Source organism: Carcharodon carcharias, chromosome 3 (assembly GCF_017639515.1).
Source record: "Carcharodon carcharias isolate sCarCar2 chromosome 3, sCarCar2.pri, whole genome shotgun sequence".
Classification (NCBI taxonomy): Eukaryota; Metazoa; Chordata; class Chondrichthyes; order Lamniformes; family Lamnidae; genus Carcharodon; species Carcharodon carcharias.
This window is the reverse complement of record NC_054469.1, coordinates 76666994-76686149: the sequence shown is the minus strand read 5'-3', so window position 1 is coordinate 76686149 and position 19156 is coordinate 76666994. Positions and strand designations below refer to the sequence as shown.

Below are 19156 nucleotides of genomic sequence, written 5' to 3'. Positions count from 1 at the left end.
TTTGCATGTGACCCAGTTCTGAAAGAATAGAGTAACAGGAGAAAACATTTCAGAATGAAAATAATATTTATTTTGTCTTAGGTGGATGAGGATGAACCTTTATTCCTGAGTTTGATTAATGACCTGTTTCCTGGAATTACCTTGGATAAAGCTGGCTACCCTGAACTGGAAGCTGCTATTGAGAAACAAACCACGGATGCGGGGATTATTTACCATCCACCCTGGATCCTGAAGCTCATTCAGCTCTATGAAACTCAAAGAGTCCGACATGGTTAGTGTATTTTATTGAAAGGTGGAATAAAATATACTCCGAACATGAAGAAAGAAATTTATAATTGAATTTGCTTTCTGTCTAATATTCTGCAAATGACCATTTAAAATTAAAAAAATGCATTTGTAATTAATGCATAATTTTCAAAAGTTCATTTCATGTAGTTAAGTATACTGTTGTTTCTGTGGTGAAATACCATGTTTTGTTGTTGTGCCTGCATTAGGTATGATGACTCTAGGCCCTAGTGGTGCTGGGAAAACAAAGTGTATCAATACCTTAATGAAAGCAATGACAGACTGTGGAGCACTTCACAAGGAGATGAGAATGAACCCAAAGGCAATCACAGCCTCCCAGATGTTTGGTACTTTGGATGTTGCAACAAATGACTGGACAGATGGTGTTTTCTCTACTCTATGGAGGAAAACATTGAAAGCAAAGAAGGTAAGTTAGTGCTTTCATTATGCTGCTCATTAATTTAGTATATATGATAGTAAACAAGATATGCCTTTGGGAGCCAAGCTTGACACTAAACATATCGTAAGTTATGGAGCTGCAATATGAAAAGTTTATTTGATGTGTACTTTATTTGTAGATTTTTTTTTTGCGTTAGAAAGTGTATATGACCTTCTACTCAACTCTTCAACAATCCTGGGATTCCAAAGTGATAGTCATGCCAGCACAATCAACATGCTGGCGATTACCATTGATCAGAAACTGAACTGGACCAGCCATATAAATACTGTGGCTATAGAAGCAGGTCAGAGGCTGGGAATTCTGTGGTGAGTAACTCACTTCCTGACTTCCCAAAGCCTTTTCACCATCTACAAGACAGGAATGTGATGAAATACTCTCCACGTGCCTGGATGAGTGCAGGTCTAACAATACTCAAGGAGCTTGACACCATCTAGGACAAAGCAATCCGCTTGATTGCACTCCCCCCACCCACCACCACCTTTCACCACAACATTCATTCCCTTCGACACAGAAGCACAGTGACAGCAGTGTGTGGCTGGAAGGTGGACTGGAGCAACTAACCAAAGACCCTACAACAGCACCTTCCAAATGTGCAACCTCTACCACCTGGAAGGACAAGGGCAGCAGATGCTTGGGAAGCACCATTCCAAGATCACCTCTAAGCCAGACCATCCTGACTTGGAAATATATTGCTGTTCTTTCACTGTCACTGGGTCATAATCCTGGAACTCCCTCCCTAACAGCATTGCGGGTGTAACTACACCACATGGACTGCAGCTGTTCAAGAAGGTGACTCATCACCACCTTCTTAAGGGCAATTAGGGATGAGCAATAAATGCTGATCTAGCCTGAATTCCATGAACAAATAGAGAAAAAAAACTATGTGGCCCAAAATTGTTTTATAAGAAAAAGTAAAAGCTAAATTAACTTTCTAGAAGGAAAGCACATGAAAACTAAACAGAACATACATTGTACAAGAATGATGTATAACATTAACTCTCTTCTGTCTTGGTGATATCAAAGCAAAACCATCTGCATAGTAGCTTATTGAACCCTAAACCAATGAATATAACCCATAGCTACAAACCAAAATACACAATTAAAAATAAATTTTGACTAGATTACAGAATATAATGATCTCTCAGTATGAACAAGAAGGATTAGTTTAGAAATATCACTCATGTTTGGTTTTGAAGTTTGAAGTTTAGTTAGGATCTCAGCAATCTCATGTACAACAATAGCTCAATAGAGATATAACAAAAACTGTCAACAGCAGTTACATTGTCATTGACGATATTTCCCACTTGCAAAGGTTTTGTATGTGCCTGGTGTGGTTTAGTAGCTGGGAGTACTATTGCCTGTGCTTGCTTACCTACATCAACTCCCGGTCAAGCAGCAGAATGAGAATTTTAAAATTCTCATCCATGTTCTCAAATCCCTGCATGACCTCACCCCTCCCTATCTCTGTAATTTTCTCCAGCCCCACAATCCTTCGAGACATTTGCGGTGCCCTAATTGCTCCACCATTGATGGCCCCAAGTCTTGGAATTCTGTCCCTACACCTCTCCACCTCTCTCCCTCACTTTCTTCCTTGAAGATCCTTCTTAAAGCCTAACTCTTTGACCCAGCTTTTGGTCATCTGACCTAATATCTCCTTAAGTGGCAGGTAATATACTTTGTTTTATAATGTTTCTGTGAAGTGCTTTGGAACGTTGCATTACGTTAAAGGTGCTATATAAATATAAGCTGTTGTTGTTGGATGGATGAGGAGGTGGTGGACAGTAACAGTTCATCTCCTAGCAATAATATCTGTCCAGTTCTTTTCAGACCACCTAGATTTGTTGGCTTTGCATAGATTTTTGTTTAAAATATCAGTACCTAATTTTATAGTTCAAGTTTTATCTGTTTTCACGCTGACTGGCCAATTAACAGCCAGTTAGTGTGAAATGTGCGCTGAGACGGGTCTGGCATGTGCTGCCAGGGTGGGGGCGGGAAGAGGGCAGGCGATGACGTTTCCGTGGGTGTGGGTGAGCACTGCAGGAAAGCTCCCTGAAGGCAGACAGCTGCCTCAGGGAGCTAGAGACCTGAAAAAAATTAAGGTAAAGGTTTTAAAAGCTGAAAAAACATGTCCATGCATCATAATCAATCCCCTGAAAATATAGCTGATAAAAATGCTTCCACAGATATTTATTTTTGTTTCATTTCATTGTGGAAATTTCATCCTGCCCTTGGATGAGGTTTGCTGAAAAGCGCAAAGGCTGCCTGGCCAATTCGCCTGTCTGCCAACCATAAGGACAGACGGACAACAAAAAATCAGAGTGAATTGTGCCGTTAATGGGCTTAATTGCCCTCCTAATTATTGGTGGGAGCTGCCGAGCGAAATATCGAAGTGCGCAATGACGTCGGAATGTGCCTGCTTGCAGGACGTAAAATTCTGCCCAAAGTGTGCGACCAAAAATCATGACAACAGCAATTAGGTTTGTAAAAATGAAGGGCATACAAATGCAATAATTTTAGTGATGCATGTATACATGTTAATGGCACATACACATATATAATGTAGTTATGAAAATTTTTATATATTTATGAAAAGCTATTGACAGAGAGATTATTTTAAAAATTTGTGTTGCAGGGAGAACACATATGGATAGTATTGGATGGACCTGTCGATGCCATTTGGATTGAGAATCTTAATTCTGTTTTAGATGACAACAAAACTCTTACACTAGCTAATGGTGATCGTATCCCAATGGCACCAAACTGTAAAATTGTTTTTGAGCCTCATAACATTGACAATGCCTCCCCAGCCACTGTATCCCGAAATGGCATGGTGTTTATGAGTTCATCAGTGTTAGATTGGAGGTCTATACTCAAAGCATGGCTTCAGAAATTACCCACTGCACAGTCTGACCTTCTTTGGAACTGCTTTGATGATGTTTTCCAGGTATTCATTGTTTTCATTTTAATAATATTTAGCATTAAAGATATCTCACCTCAATTAAAAATATACAATTTTGCATATATTAATCATTTTTGCCCCCAACTTATTTTTAGTAAGCTATTATCAAATAAGTTATTATTTTCAAAGTTATCATAGTCACAAATGACATCTTATGTGACTATGACAAAGGTAAACTATTCTTTCTCGCTCTTATCGACCCATCTGTAGCCTTTGACATGGTTGACCAAACCAGCCTCCTATAATGCCTCTCCACTGTTGTGGGACTTCACTTGCTGGACTCCATTCTTATCTTTCCAATCGTAGTTAGAAAATCACCTGCAATGAATTCTCTTGCTGCTTCTCACTGTTGGCTCTGAGTGTCCCAAGGACATAGCCTTGGCCCCTTCCTATTTTTCACCTAAATGCTATCCCTCAGTGGTATCATCCAAAAACACAGCATTAGTTTTCACATGTATGCTGATGACACTCAGCTCTACCTTACCACCACTCTTTCACTGTCTCTAAATTGTCAGACTGCCTGACTAACACTCAGTGCTGGGTGAGCAAAAATACCACCAAACTAAATATTGGGAAGGGTGAAGCTATTATCTTTGGTTCCTTTATTATTAAGACTGTTCATTTTCACTTCCATAGTATCACCCAACTCTGCCCTTGCCTCAGTTCATCTGCTGCTGAAATCCTCATCCATGTCTTTGTTACCTCTAGACTTGATTATTCAAACACATTTCTAGTTGGCCTGCCACCTCTATCTTCCATGAACTTGAGGATATCCAAAGCTCTGCTGCCCATGTCTTAACATACACAAAGTCCCATTCACCCACTGCTCATGTGCTTACTGACCTACATTGGCTCATGATTCAGCAACACCTCAATTTTAAATCCCATCCTTTTTTCCAAAACCCTCCATTGTCTCTTCCCTTCCTATCTGTTTGATCTCCTCCAGCTCTACAATCACCTGAGATATCTGCCCTCCTCTAATTCCAGCCTCTTGAGCATTCACAATTTTAATCACTCCACTATTGTCGTGCCTCCAGATAGTAAGGTCCTAAACTCTGGAATTCCCTCCCTAAACCTCTCCACCTCTCTTCCTTCTTTCCTCCTTTAAGACACTCCTTAAAACCTTCCACTTTGACCAAGTTTTTGATCATTTGCTCTAATGCCTACTAATCTGGCTCGGTATCAATGCTCCTCCTAAACACCTTGGGATGTTTTATGACATTAAAGACATTATATAAATACAAGTTATTGAACTTATTAAAAATTCTGCAGTTTGCTTCAATGATTTATCTATGATTATGTCACATTCCGTGTAAAAAGTTGGACTCAATATCGCTCAATATTCTATACCCTTTGTAATTAAATGCTCCTATGGGACCTTTATATTTAGTTATTCTATTGTCGGACACTTTTATGACAATGTGTAATACAAATTTCAAATTATTTTTGTTGAGACAAAACTGTATCACAAATCATTGCATTCTTTCCTGTATCACTTGGTACTTTTGTAAATACCACTTGTAATGTTTCCTTTGCTCTTTTCAAGGATTTGCTCAGTTTTGTTTTTACTGCTGTGACACCAAAAATGCAAATTCTAGAATGCATGTACATTAAACAAGCCATTGACCTTCTGCAGGTAATTGAATTACCCAGTAAAACAAGAATATTTTCATTCTCAAACAAATGTTTCATGCTGAGTAAATAATTAAATAATGCAAATCTTTTAGGGCCTATTACCAGGAATAGAAGACAAGCAGCCGAGCCCAGAGCAAGTTGCCCGCCTATTCATTTTTGCTGTAATGTGGTCAGTTGGAGCTCTCCTGGAATTGGATGACAGGGCTAAAATGGAAAGCTTTCTGCGGAATCATTCCGCACCACTAGAGCTTCCAGTGACTGAAGGAGAAGAAACCATCTTTGAATTTGTTGTCTGTGCTGACGGTCAATGGGAGCACTGGTCAAAGAAGGTTAGTATTTAGTCATTTTTAAAAAAAATGTGATTAAGTCATTTCATACAATTGTACAAAGCACTGACACATAAATAGAAAACGGTAACTTCCCACTCATTATTTGTTTGAAGAATATTTGTACCCAAGGTGCATATTTTGCATTTGTAAGCTCCTCAGTTCCTCAGAAACATGGAAGTGTATCAAGGTGGGAAGAGAACAGAATGGGACAGTGTAAAACTAGATGAAAGCTGTAGCCTTGCAAAACCAATCCTTACTAGGGAAAACAATGCATACTTGACAAATATCTTGTTACTTTCTTTTTGCAATTGTCATTACAGCTTTTGTTCAGTGTTCGCAATCTTACTTCTGAGTCAGAAGTTTGTGTGCTCAAATCCCATTACAGGATTCAATCACTTAATCTAGATTGACCTTTTAGTGCAGTCTTGGGAGTTTAGTTTATTGTCAGAGGTGCAGTCTTTTGAAAAAGATAATAAACTGAGGCCCCATCTGACCCTTCAAGTGGATGCATAAAATGCCACAGCACGATTTAAAAAAGACTACTGGAGTTCACCCTGTGCTCTAGTCAATATTGATCCCTCAAACAAAATCACCAAAACAGATTAACTGGCCATTCACCTCATCCCTTTGGTGAGAGTTTGTTGTGTGTAATTGGCTACCACATTTGCTTACAAAGCAACTGTGTCTGCTTAAAAGTAATTCATGGGCTGTGAAGCACTTTAGGATGTCCTGAAGGTGTGAAAGATGCTGTATAGTGCATTTCCTTCTTTAGAAAGTTTTTTTTTGCTGATAAATGTTTATTTTAGCTTTCTATTGAAGCTAAATATGAAGGCACATAGTATTAATTTATATAGTTTAATCAAAATTGTTTCAGTTAGTTACATTTTCCCATTTTATGAGTTAGTTACTGGTCTTTTCTAGTTATTTTGCATTGTTTTGCATCAAAGGATAACCTCCTGCAAGATCGCTGCAATGGTGCTCTATAATGATTTGCTGGAAGATGCAAGAAGCATCTTTGAGAGGTTGGCCCTATCAGATCAGCAATATTAGGCTCCTAGTGGAGAAGCATGTCAGTCTGACAATATAGCAGAGGTAGGGATCAGGAGGGTGTAGAAATTTGCATATTTTAGTTTGTGGCATAGTGGGGGTTAAATTAGATAGCCCCTCAAAATGGGTGTGGGGATCACAATGCGCAATTAACCCAGCCAGGTAGTAGGGAAACATTAAGGAAAATGTGATGAAGAAGACACAGCATTTTCACTTGATTTCACACTGTCAGCCACCAGCTCAGATACTGACACTGTGCCTATTTTAGAGATCAGCTTAGAGCTAGAATGTGCAACTGGTGAGACACTGGGCATGAGTAGACTGCAGGGGACAAGGATAGCCCAGGTGCTGGCTAGGTGACACTCGGGTTCTGCTGCAGAGGACTCAGATGAGCAGCTGACAGATGAACAGCAATGGCTATGGACAATGAAATGCTTGGTGCATGGGGAAACTTACAATAATGCCTGCATTCAGTGTCAAGGAGGGGCATGGAGGATACATATCAACTTGGCACAGGGCTTTGTGCAGAGTTGGAACCCAACCTTTCCAGTATGGAAGTGATGCTCAACTCTGTTAGCACGTTTGTGGACGCATCAGTGATGCAGTGTCTGATGGCCGATGTTGCAGTTTCCATTGCAGCACAGGCAGCAGCCACCCAACATATGAGTGCCATAGTCGAAATTCAGACTCTTACCGTACAAGGTCAGATTAATGCTGCCATGATTACAGTGTGCAAAGGGGTTGCAGAGTGCCAGATCAATCCAGAAATACGTCAGGTTATTGGATTGCTGAGGTGCCATCTGAAGGAATAGCAGTGGCATTGTGGAGCATGAGCCTGTTGCCTTTATCAGGAAGACAGCATTCCACCTCCTAACCTTGTCACTCTGCCTGTGTCCTTGCTGTTGCCTGTCAGCCAGTCAGCTCAGACTGTTGCTGAATTGGTGCAGTTTGCAGTTCCTTCTAAGCCTGGAGCTGCTTGAGGTTGCCCTCCAATGCCGCCCGCAGTCTCCTCCACTGAAACTCAGTAGCTTTCCAACAGCTATGCTGCAGCTGTTGGGATGTTTGGACAGCCAAAGACAATAATGAAATGGATAAGGGTGATTGGTTAACTCCGTATGCAGTATGGTCTGATTTCATTTATAAATTTGGTTTGGAATGCTTATTTTGTGGTGGCTTTTGTTTTTGCGCTGTAGCCAAGCAGACACTGTGATGGCCAGGAACAGAGGGAAGAGAAGATATGGGACTGCTGGTGATTGGGCAATTGAGTTTTTGGTTACTGGTATCATACTCATATGAGTTCTTAACATGAAGCCTGGGCAGAAAGGGGCTGTCTGGATTTCCTCCTCCCTTCCTCTTTCTCCTCCTCTTCATGCTTCTGATCCTCAGCCACATAGGTGGTGGCAAGGACTGTCCCCTCATGACAGCGAGTTTGTGCTCCATGCAGCAGACCACCAGTAATCTTGACACCTGCTCGGTCAAGTACTACAGGCTCCTCCAGTGTGATTCAGGCAGTGGAAGCTTTGTTTAGTATGCTTGTGGTCTACTCTATCACATTTTTTGTGGCAGCATGGCTTTCATTGTGTGGATGCTGTGCACATCTGCGTGGGTTGTGCACCCAAGTAATCATCAATATGTACAAATACACAAATAAGGAGCAGGAGTAGGACATTCGGCCCCTTGAACTTGCTCCGTCATTCAATAAGATCACGGCTCATCTGATTGTGGCCTCAACTCCACATTTCTGCCTACCCTGGTAACCTTTCACTTCTTTGTTAGTCAAGAATCTATCTACCCCTGCCTTAAAAATATTCAATGGGCAGAATTTTTAGGTCAGCGTGCGGGCACGTGCTGTCCCAATTGGACGCAAAATCGCACAAGATAATGTTGGGCAAGTGCCTGGTGTCATCCTGCATCTCAGGGGTGGCTCCCTGGATTGATAGTACTGATAGAGTGAGGGCTATGCCAGGCCATGATGTTAATTGTGGTGGAATACTATTCTGCTGCTATTGATGGCTGACAGCGCTTAATAGATGCCCAGTTTGAGCTTCTGCAACAAAAATAAAAATAGCTGGAAAAACTCAGCAGGTCTGACAGCATCTGTGGAGAGGAACACAGTTAATGTTTTGAGTCCATATGACTCTTCATCAGAACAGCTTATTTGAGCTTCTGGATCTGTTCTGAGTCTAAAAGCAAAATTACTGCAGATTTTGGAAATCTTACATAAAAACAGAAGTAAATACTCAGCAGGTCAGGCAGCATCTTTGGAACTAGATACAAAATTAATGTTTCAGAAAACTGGAAACCTTTAGAAATGTGACAGGTTAGAAACATAGAAATGTAGAAAGATTTACGGCACAGAAAGAGGCCGTTTGGCCCATCATGTCCATGCCAGCCCAAAAAGAGTTATTCAGCCTAATCTCATCTTCCAGATTTTAAGCAAATACAGAGGCAGGGAAAAGAGGGAGTAGGCGAGAAAGAATAAAAGGCCTGTGACTAGGTGGAAGGCAGGAAGTGTGTAAAGTGCCTAAAGTTGAGGTGCTGTTCCTAGAGCTTCATTAGAACAGTGTAGCCAGTTGAGAAAAAAGGTCGGGGTGGGAGTGAGATGGAGAATTAAATTGACAGACAACCAGAAGCTTGGGGCCACATTTGTGGAAGGAATGGAGGATTAAAGTGGTCACCCAGTCCGCCTTTGCTCTCCATCTTTGCATCGTGAGCAGTGAATACGATATACTGAATTGGAAGAAGCACAAGTAAATTATTATATCATCTGCAAGAAGTGTTTGGAGTCCTGGGGGTGGAAAGGTAAGGTAAAAGAACACGTGTTGCATCTCTTGGCCTTGGAGGGCTAGGTTCAGTGGGAAGGGAAGGGTGTGTTAGGAGTGATTGGAATGAAAGAATGAAAGAAAAACTTTCATTTATATAATACTTTTCATCACCACTGGACCTCTGAAAGCATTTTACAACCTATGAGTTAGGGATTGAAGTCTAGTCACTGTTAGGAAGTGTTGTAGCCAATATGCACATATCAAATTCCACAATGTGATAATGACCAGATAAGCTGTTTTTGTGATGTTGACTGGTGGATAAATATTAGCCAGGAAAATAGGGTTAACTCCCCTGATCTTCTTTAAAATAGTGTCATGGGATCTTTCACATCCGCCTCAGAGGGCAGAGGGGGCCCCAGTTTAACATCTCATCTGAAAGACAGCACCTCCAACAGTACAGCACTCCACTGGAGTGTCAGTCTTGATTTTTATCTCAAGCCCTGAAGTGGGATTTGTAGCTGGAAGCTTGTGACTCAGAGGTAATAGTATCACCAGATGAGCCATTGCTGACATGGCTAAATATCGATTATGTTGGCTACATGGAAAGGGAAGTGGTTGTTGTGTATGATTAAGAAGTTTATCAGAGTGTCTTGGAGAAATTGGTCCCTATGAAACGATATGAGCATAGGGGAATATTTGGTTGGTGGTGGCATCATCAGAGGTGGTGGAAATGGGGAAGGATGACCTGTTGAATATGGAGGCTGGTGGGGTGGAAGGCGAGGACAAACATTCTGGGAGGGAGGGAAGGGAGTGAGCTCAGATGTGTGAGTCAAAGACCCTACCATTGGAGTGGAAAGGAATCATCACTTGAAGGAAAAGGAGGCTTCTCAGAAGCATTGGCATGGAAGGAGGGGGAAATTGAATAAATTTGTTACTGGAAGTGGATTGGGAAGAAATGGAGTCAAGGTTTCTGTGGGAATCAGTGAACTTATAGCGGATATTGGTCGAGAGCCTATCCCCAGAAGTATAGACAGAAAAGTCAAGGAAGGGAAAGGAAGAGTCAGAGATGGACCACTGAACCCAAGGGAAGAGTGGAAATTGGAAGAAAAGCTGTTGAAATTTTCCAGTTCAGGGCGAGAGCAGGAAATGCTCTGATACAATCATCAGTTTGCTGGAAAAAGGTGTGAGGAAGGGAACCTGAGTAGATCTGGAACAAAGAATGTTCCATATATCACATGAAAAGGCAGGCATAGCTCGGGACATCAAGGGAAGGTCTCCAGGTCAGGTGAGATCTGTGACAGTCATGTAAACAATCGCTTAATGTTCAGTGTAGTCTTCCTACCTCCTCCTCGACCATGACCATTCCACTGAAGCTTGATGTTGCGAGTATTCCTATTTGGTCCAGTGCCTAAGCCCTGAAAAGATTTATATCTAATAAACTTCAGATGTATTCTTGTAATTACTTCAAATCTAAGCTAAAGAGATTTTAGCTTCATATCAGCTCACCAGTTATTTTCTCCCCAGAGCAAATTCAGAGCCGAGCAGAAATTTTACATTATTGCTACATTGTAAATGAGACTAAAGATAATTGAATACGTTCAGCGTAAGTTAAGTAAAAGAAAGGTGTGTTTGTAATTTCAGGTACCTGAATATATTTATCCACCTGATTCTGTGCCAGCTTATTCATCAATCCTGGTACCAAATGTAGACAATGTCTGCACAGATCTTCTTATGCACACAATCATGAAACAGGAAAAAGCTGTGTTGCTCATCGGTGAACAGGGAACAGCCAAGACAGTTATGATCAAGGTATGACATTGAAACCTACAAATTCAGATACGAATAGGGGGAGATGGTGTGGTAGCGGTGATGTTGCTGGATGAATAATCAAGCAACCCAGGATAATGCTCTGGGGATAAAAACAAAAAAACTGCGGATGCTGGAAATCCAAAACAAAAACAGAATTACCTGGAAAAACTCAGCAGGTCTGGCAGCATCGGCGGAGAAGAAAAGAGTTGACGTTTCGAGTCCTCATGACCCTTCGACAGAACTTGAGTTCGAGTCCAGGAAAGAGCTGAAATATGCATTTCCCCCAACTTAGTCTACTGCATTCGTTGCTCCCAATGTGGTCTCCTCTACATTGGAGAGACCAAACATAAACTGGGCGACCGCTTTGCAGAACACCTGCGGTCTGTCCGCAAGAATGACCCAAACCTCCCTGTCGCTTGCCATTTTAACACTCCACCCTGCTCTCTTGCCCACATGTCTGTCCTTGGCTTGCTGCATTGTTCCAGTGAAGCCCAACGCAAACTGGAGGAACAACACCTCATCTTCTGACTAGGGACTTTACAGCCTTCCGGACTGAATATTGAATTCAACAACTTTAGGTCATGAGCTCCCTCCCCCATCCCCACCCCCTTTCTGTTTCCCCCTTCCCTCTTTTTTTTTTCCCAATAAATTATAAAGATTTTCCTTTTCCCACCTATTTCCATTATATAAAAAAAAACCCACTAGAGCTATACCTTGAGTGCCCTACCATCCATTCTTAATTAGCACATTCGTTTAGATAATATCACCAACTTTAACTTTAACACCTATGTGTTCTATTGTACTATTGTCGTTGACATCTTTTGATGATCTGCTTCTATCACTGCTTGTTTGTCCCTACAACCACACCAACCCCCTCCACCTCTCTGTCTCTCTATCTCTCCGCCCCCCACACACACACCTTAAACCAGCTTATATTTCAGCTCTTTCCTGGACTCGAACTCAAGTTCTGTCGAAGGGTCATGAGGACTCGAAACGTCAACTCTTTTCTTCTCCGCCGATGCTGCCAGACCTGCTGAGTTTTTCCAGGTAATTCTGTTTTTGTAATGCTCTGGGGACATGGATTCAAACTCCCCATGACAGCTCATGAATTTAAATTCAGTTAATAAATCTGGAATATAAAGCCAGTCTCAGTAATGGTTACCATAAAACAATCATCAATTGCAGTACAAACCCATCTGGTTCACTAATGTCCTTTAGGGAAGGAAATCTGGCGTCCTTACCTGGTCTGGCCTGCATGTGACTCCAGGCACACAGCAATGTGGATGACTCTTAACTGTCCTCTGAAATGACCTAGCAAGCTCAATTCAAGGGAAATTAGGGATGGGCAACAAATGCTGGCCTTGTCAGTGACACCGCATCCCATGAAAGAATAAAGGTGAACAAGCATAACATCAATAACTTATCTTTATATTTTCACTGTTAACATAATAAAGCACCCCAAGGTGCTTCATAGACATATTATGCAACAAAATATGACACTGAGGCACATAAGGTGATGATTAGATGAACAAGGTCAAATGATCAGAAGTTTGGTCAAAGAGGTAGGTTTCAAGAGTAAAAAGGTTGAGAAGTGTAGGGGGGGAATTCCAGAGCATAGGGAGAGCCTAGGCTACTGAAAGCACAGCATGAAAATATGCAGCATTACTGTGGGCATAAGTTTAGTAATATATGAAAAGTAGAAGTTACATAAGAGATGACAATGGAATAATTTTTTTAACTGAATGAATAAGGAATTAACCAATGTAACTAATGAAAAATTGTTGAAAAGTGAGATATGCTGCTAAAGCTTTTCATCATGCACTTGTCAGGACAAACGCAAGATTGCCAAATTTCAAACGATCACAGCAATTTATACAACAGGAGAAAAGGGTGCTGATTGGTTGACAAGTCAACTCTGATTGGCCAAGGCATGTTGCCATGGAGAAAGCAGTGGGGAACTGAAGACTCTCTAAGCTCCTGAATAATCTGCAAAATGTGCTTGACTTGAACATATTCCTTTTTGCAGAGAGCAGGTCCCTGTGTATGAATGTATGTCGCTTCTAGCAAGCATAAGTGAGCCACGTTACAAGCTCGACAGCATTGGTTGTTAGTGTAACTGTTAGCACACTCAGGATTGTTCAGCAAGTGCTGCCCAATCATGGAATCACATCTAACAGTAGACATTTTGTTTTGGGTTTTGCAAGCGCAGGCTGGTTGAGCATGGTCCATACTCTGCCTATTATGAACAACTAAAGGTTCTGGTGAAGAGTCATATGGACTTGAAACGTTAACTGCATTCCTCTCCGCAGATGCTGTCAGACCTGCTGAGTTTTTCGAGGTATTTTTGTTTTTGTTTCGGATTTCCAGCATCTGCAATTTTTTGCTTTTTGCTTTTAACTAAAGGAATGTGCTGTTTTATTCGATCAGCCAATTGCTGGGATGATTGTACCTGGGACTATGTACTTGGCATCGCACCGGCACTGAAATTTTTATATGACATTGCTCAATTGTATGATAGGCAGAACATATTTTTGGACTGATGGCAGAATCCTATTAGTGGAAAATAAATATGGCCCTAATCTCACAAGCTTGACGCAGAAGTAGAGTGCATCAAAGCTATACTGTAGGACAGTGGCTATCCTGATCAGATCATTATTCGCTATGTATTACACAAACTTGAAAATGGGCCAAAGGCCACTTTCGTACCTTAAAGGTCTACTTCAAATTATCCTGGAAAAGCAAAGTATCTAAAAAATTGAATAACAAGTTAAGCAAGCCATTTCATGCTGCTACTATGCAGTGGCTACACGAGTGGTATTTTCCACTAACAGGATTCTGCTGCCAGAATGGATCCTCTCTGCTGTGCCGAAAATCTGGGGCTTTGTGTCTGTCTTCATGGGGGATGACACAAAAAACTTCCCTGAAATACTAGAGAATCAAGGGATTAGGGAAAATGAGGAACAAATCCCCTGAACTTGATGATCTATATCTCAGAGTTTTGAAAGAGGTGGCTGGAGAGATGGCACGTACATTGGTGGTCATCTTCCAAAATTTTACAGATTCTGGAAAGGTACCTGCAGATTGTAAAGTTCCTGCAGATTAGAAAGTAACAAATGCCACCCCACTATTTAAGAAAGGATGGAGAGAAAAAGCGGGGAACCATGGGCCTTTTAGCCTGACATCCATAGTAGGGAAAATCCTAGAATCTATTATAAAGGATGTTACAACTGAACACTTAGAAAATAATGGTAGGATTGGGCAGAGTCAACATGGATTTATGCAAAGGAAATCATGTTTGACAAATCCATTGGAGTTTTTTGAGGATGTAACTAGCAAAATAGATATTGGGGAACAAGTGGACATGGTGCATTTGGATCTTCAGAAGGCTTTCAAAATGGTCCCACAGAAGCAGTTAGTAAATAAAATTTGAGCACATGGGATTGAGGGGACTGGTAAGTATTAAGAATTGGTTACTGGATCTAAAACAGAGAGTTAGGAATAAACATGTCATTCTCAGGTTGGCAGGCGGTGACTGGTGGGGCACCACAAGCTTCAGTGCTTGGGTCTCAGCTATTCATAATCTTTCTCAATAAATTGGATGTGGGGACCAAATCCAAGTTTGCTGATGACACAAACTAGGTGGGAATGTGAGTTCTGAGGAGGATGCAAAGAGGCTTCAAGGGGATTTAGACAGGCTAAGTGAGTTTGCAAAGACATGGCAGATGGAATATAACGTGAAAAATTGTGGAGTTATCCACTTTGATAGGAAAAACAGAAATGCAGAGTATTTCTTAAATTGAGACTGGGAAGTGTTGATTTCCAAAAGAAACTGGGTGTCCTTGTTCATGGGTCACTGAAAGCTAGCATGCAGGTGCAGTAGAAAATTAAGAAGGCAAATGGTATGTTGGCCTTCGTTGCAAGAGGATTTGAGTACAGGACTAAAGCTGTCTTTCTACAATTGTATACAGCCTCGGTCAGACTGCACCTGGAGTATTGTGTACAGCTTTGGTCTCCTCATCTTAGGAAGGATATACTTGCCATAGAGGGAGTGCAATGAAGGTTCATCCGACTGATTGCTGGGATTGCAGGATTGTCCAATGAGGAGAGATTGAAGAGGCTGGTCCTGTGTTCCCTAGAGTTTAGAAGAATGAGAGGTGATCTCATTGAAACATGCAAAATCTTACAGGGCTCCACAGAGTAGATGCAGGAAGGATAGTTACCCTGGCTGGGAGGGCTGGAGCCAGGAGACAAAGTCTCAGAATAGGGGTAGGCCATCTAGGACTGAGACAAGGAGGAATTTCTTCACTCAGAGGGTCTTGAATCTTTGGAATTCTCTACCTCAGAGGGCTGTGGAGGCTGAGCCATTGAGTATGTTCAGGACAGAGATCAATAGATTTCTAGATATTAAAGACATCAAGGGATATGAGGATAGCGCAGGAAAATGGTTTTGAGGTATAAGTCAGCCATGATCTAGTAAAATGGTGTTGCAGGTTTGAGGGGCTGAATAGCCTACTCCTGTTCCTATTTCCTATGTTCCAAAGAGTAAGGGTGTTTTCCTGGTCTCCTGACTACCATCCATGCCTCAAGCAACAACATTAAAACAGTTTAATTGGTTACATGTCTCACCATTGTTTGTGGGACCTTGATGAATGCAATTTGGCTGTTGCATTTTCTTGGTTTCCTGGGCAGCATATTCCAGTCGGCGAGTGGGGGCGGGGCCTGCTCACCGATGCGTAAAGTGACGACGAGATATGTCGGGCGTGCGTCCAGATGTCACCCCGCACCATTTAGATTCTCAGTTCGGCGGGCATGCAGCCGAATTGGCTGCGTGCCTGCTGAACAGACAATGGCCTAATAAGGCCATGGAAAAACTAATTAAGATGATTAATGGACCTGCCCATTAATGTTGGCAGGCAGGTATGGAACCCAGGCGGATTTCTGAAAAAACATGAAACCTCATCCACAGGCGGGATGAGGTTTCATGAGGGTATTAAAAATTTTCTGACATGTTTCAATAAAATTTATGGACATGTCCCAACTCATGTGACAGTGTCACATGAGGGGACAGAACAGGGAAATGTCTTTATCACCGTTATTTAAAGTTTTCAATTGGAGCTGATCTCCCTGAGGCAGCATTTTGCCTCAGGGAGATCTGTGAACTTCCTGTCGGATGCCACACTGGGCGGGCCTTAATTGGCCCGCCCACGAAAAATGGCGGGGCCCCCCGACTAGGGGCGCTGATTGGAGAGCCACCCGCCCGCGCCCGCTCCCGCACTTTCCCAATGGGGGGAAAATGTTGCCCCTTATGTCTTCTTCTCCAGAAACTTGAACACAAGATCCATGCTGACAGCTGAGTGTTGGATCAGATGTCAAATAGATGCCCCACCTGCCCTTCCAAGTTGAGTTAAATGATCCCACGGTTGTTGGAAGTCAGTCATCTCAGTCGCAGGACATCACTGCAAGAGTTCCTCAGTGTAGTATCCTAGGTCCAACCACCTTCAGCTGCTTCATCAACAACCTTCCTGTTAACTTTTTTTATTCATTCATGGGATGTGGGCTTTGCTGCCTGGACCAACATTTATTGCCCATTCCTAGTTGCCCTTGAGAAAGTGGTGGTGAGCTGCCTTCTTAAACTGCTGTAGTCCATGTGGTGTAGGAACACCCACATTGCTGTTAGGAAGAGAGTTCCAGGATTTTGACCCAGCGACAGTGAAGGAATGGCAATATATTTCCACGTCAGGATGGCGAGTGACTTGGAGGAAAGCTCCCAGGTGTCGGTGTTCCCATCCATCTGCTGCCCTTGCCCTTCTAGATGGTTGTGGGTTTGGAAGGTGCTGTCTAAGGAGCCTAGGTGAATTCCTGCAGTGCACCTTGTAGATGGTACACACTGCTGTTACTGAATGTCAGCGGTGGAGTGAGTGAATATTTGTGGATGTGATGCCAATCAAGTAGGCTGCTTTGTCCTGGATGCTGTCAAACTTCTTGAGTGTTGTGGGAGCTGCACTCATCCAGACAAGTAGGGAGTACTCCGTCAGACTCCTGACTTGTGCCTTGTAGATAGTGGACAGGCTTTGGGGAATCAGGAGGTGAGTTACTTGCCGCAGGATTCCTAGCCTCTGATCTGCTCTTGTAGCCACAGTATTTATATGGCTAGCCCAGTTCAGTTTCTGGTCAATGGTAACCCCCCAGGATGTTGATAGTGGGGGGTTCAGTGATGGTAATGCCATTGAACGTCAAGGGGTGACGGTTAGATTCTCGCTTGTTGGAGACGGTCATTGCCTGGCACTTGTGTGGCATGAATATTGTTTGCCACTTGTCAGCCCAAGCCTGGATATTGTCCAGGTCTTGCTGCATTTGGACATGGACTACTTCAGTACCTGAGGAGTTGCAAATAGTGTTGAACATCGTGCAATCATCAGCGAACATCCCCACTTCTGACCTTATGATGGAAGGAAGTTCATTGATGAAGCTGCTGAAGTTGGTTGGGCCGAGGACACTACCCAGAGGAGCTCCTACAGTGATGTCCTTGGATTTGTTGTAGGAGGCAGAGGGAGATGACAGAAGGATGCATCAGTGACTGGAAGCCAGTGTCCAGTGGCGTACCGCAGAGTCTGTGCTCGGTCCGCTATTATTTGTCATTTATATAAATGACATAGATGACTGTGTGGGGGGTTAGGATTAGTAAGTTTGCGGATGACACAAAGATCGGCCAGGTGGTTAGCAGTGAGGTTGAGTGTCTTGGGCTACAGGAAGATATAGACAGATGGTCAAATGGGCAAATAAGTGGCAGATGGAATGTAACCCTGAAAAGTGTGAGGTGATACACTTTGGAAAGAGTAATTTGACAAGGAAGTATTCAATGAACATGGCACTAGGAAGTCCTGTGGAACAAAGGGACCTTGGCGTATGTGTCCGTAGATCTCTGAAGGCGGAGGGGCATGTTAGTGGGGTGGTGAAAAAGGCATATGGGACACTTGCCTTTATCAATCGAGGCATAGATTACAAAAATAGGGAGGTCATGGTGGAGTTGTATTGAACCTTGGTGAGGCCACAGCTGGAGTACTGTGTGCAGTTCTGGTCGCCACATTATAGGAAGGATGTGATTACAGTGGAGGGGCTGCAGAGGAGATTCATCAGGATGTTGCCTGGGATGAAACATTTAAGTCATGAAGAGAGGTTGGATAGGTTTGTGTTGTTCTCGTTGGAGCAGATAAGACTGAGGGGCGACCTGATTGAGGTGTACAAAATTATGAGGGGCATGGACAGGGTGGATAGGGAGAAGCAGTTCCTCTTAGTCAGTCACAAGGGAGGGGGGCATAAGCTCAAGGTGAAGGGCAGGAGGTTTAGGGGGGATGTGAGGAAAAACTTTTTTACCCAGAGGGTGGTGACGGTCTGGAATGCACTTCCTGGGAGGGTGGTGGAGGCGGGTTGCCTCACATCCTTTAAAAAGTACCTGGATGAGCACTTGGCTCGTCATTACATTCAAGGCTATGGGCCAAGTGCTGGTAAATGGGATTAGGTAGGTAGGTCAGGTGTTTCTCACATGTTGGTGCAGACACGATGGGCCAAAGGGCCTCTTCTTCACGTGTGATTCTGTGATTCTGTGAACTGAGATGATTGACCTCCAACAACCCCAGCCATCATTCGTTGTGCTAGGTGTGACTCCAACCAGTGGAGAATTTTCTCCCTGATTCCCATTGACTTCAGTTTTGCTAGGGCTCCTTGATACCACACTCAGTCAAATGCTGCCTTAATGTCAAGGGCGGTCACTCTCACCTCACCTCGTGAGTTCAGCTTTTTTGTCCATGTTTGAACCAAGGCTGTGATGAGGTCAGGAGCTGAGTGGCCCTGGCGGAACCCAAACTGG

The 19156-nt window shown here is 42.7% G+C and overlaps 1 protein-coding gene across 1 annotated transcript in view; it reads left to right on the top strand.

Moving 5' to 3' along the window:
- The window catches only part of dnah5l (dynein, axonemal, heavy chain 5 like), a 504419-nt gene that overhangs the window by 268209 nt on the left and 217054 nt on the right, over nucleotides 1-19156 (top strand). Inside the window, exons 45-50 of the mRNA XM_041183960.1 lie at nucleotides 82-271; nucleotides 495-712; nucleotides 3378-3689; nucleotides 5251-5340; nucleotides 5432-5668; nucleotides 11122-11289. Of these exons, the coding sequence (XP_041039894.1) occupies nucleotides 82-271; nucleotides 495-712; nucleotides 3378-3689; nucleotides 5251-5340; nucleotides 5432-5668; nucleotides 11122-11289 (1215 nt within the window). The remainder of the gene's footprint in view (nucleotides 1-81; nucleotides 272-494; nucleotides 713-3377; nucleotides 3690-5250; nucleotides 5341-5431; nucleotides 5669-11121; nucleotides 11290-19156) is intronic.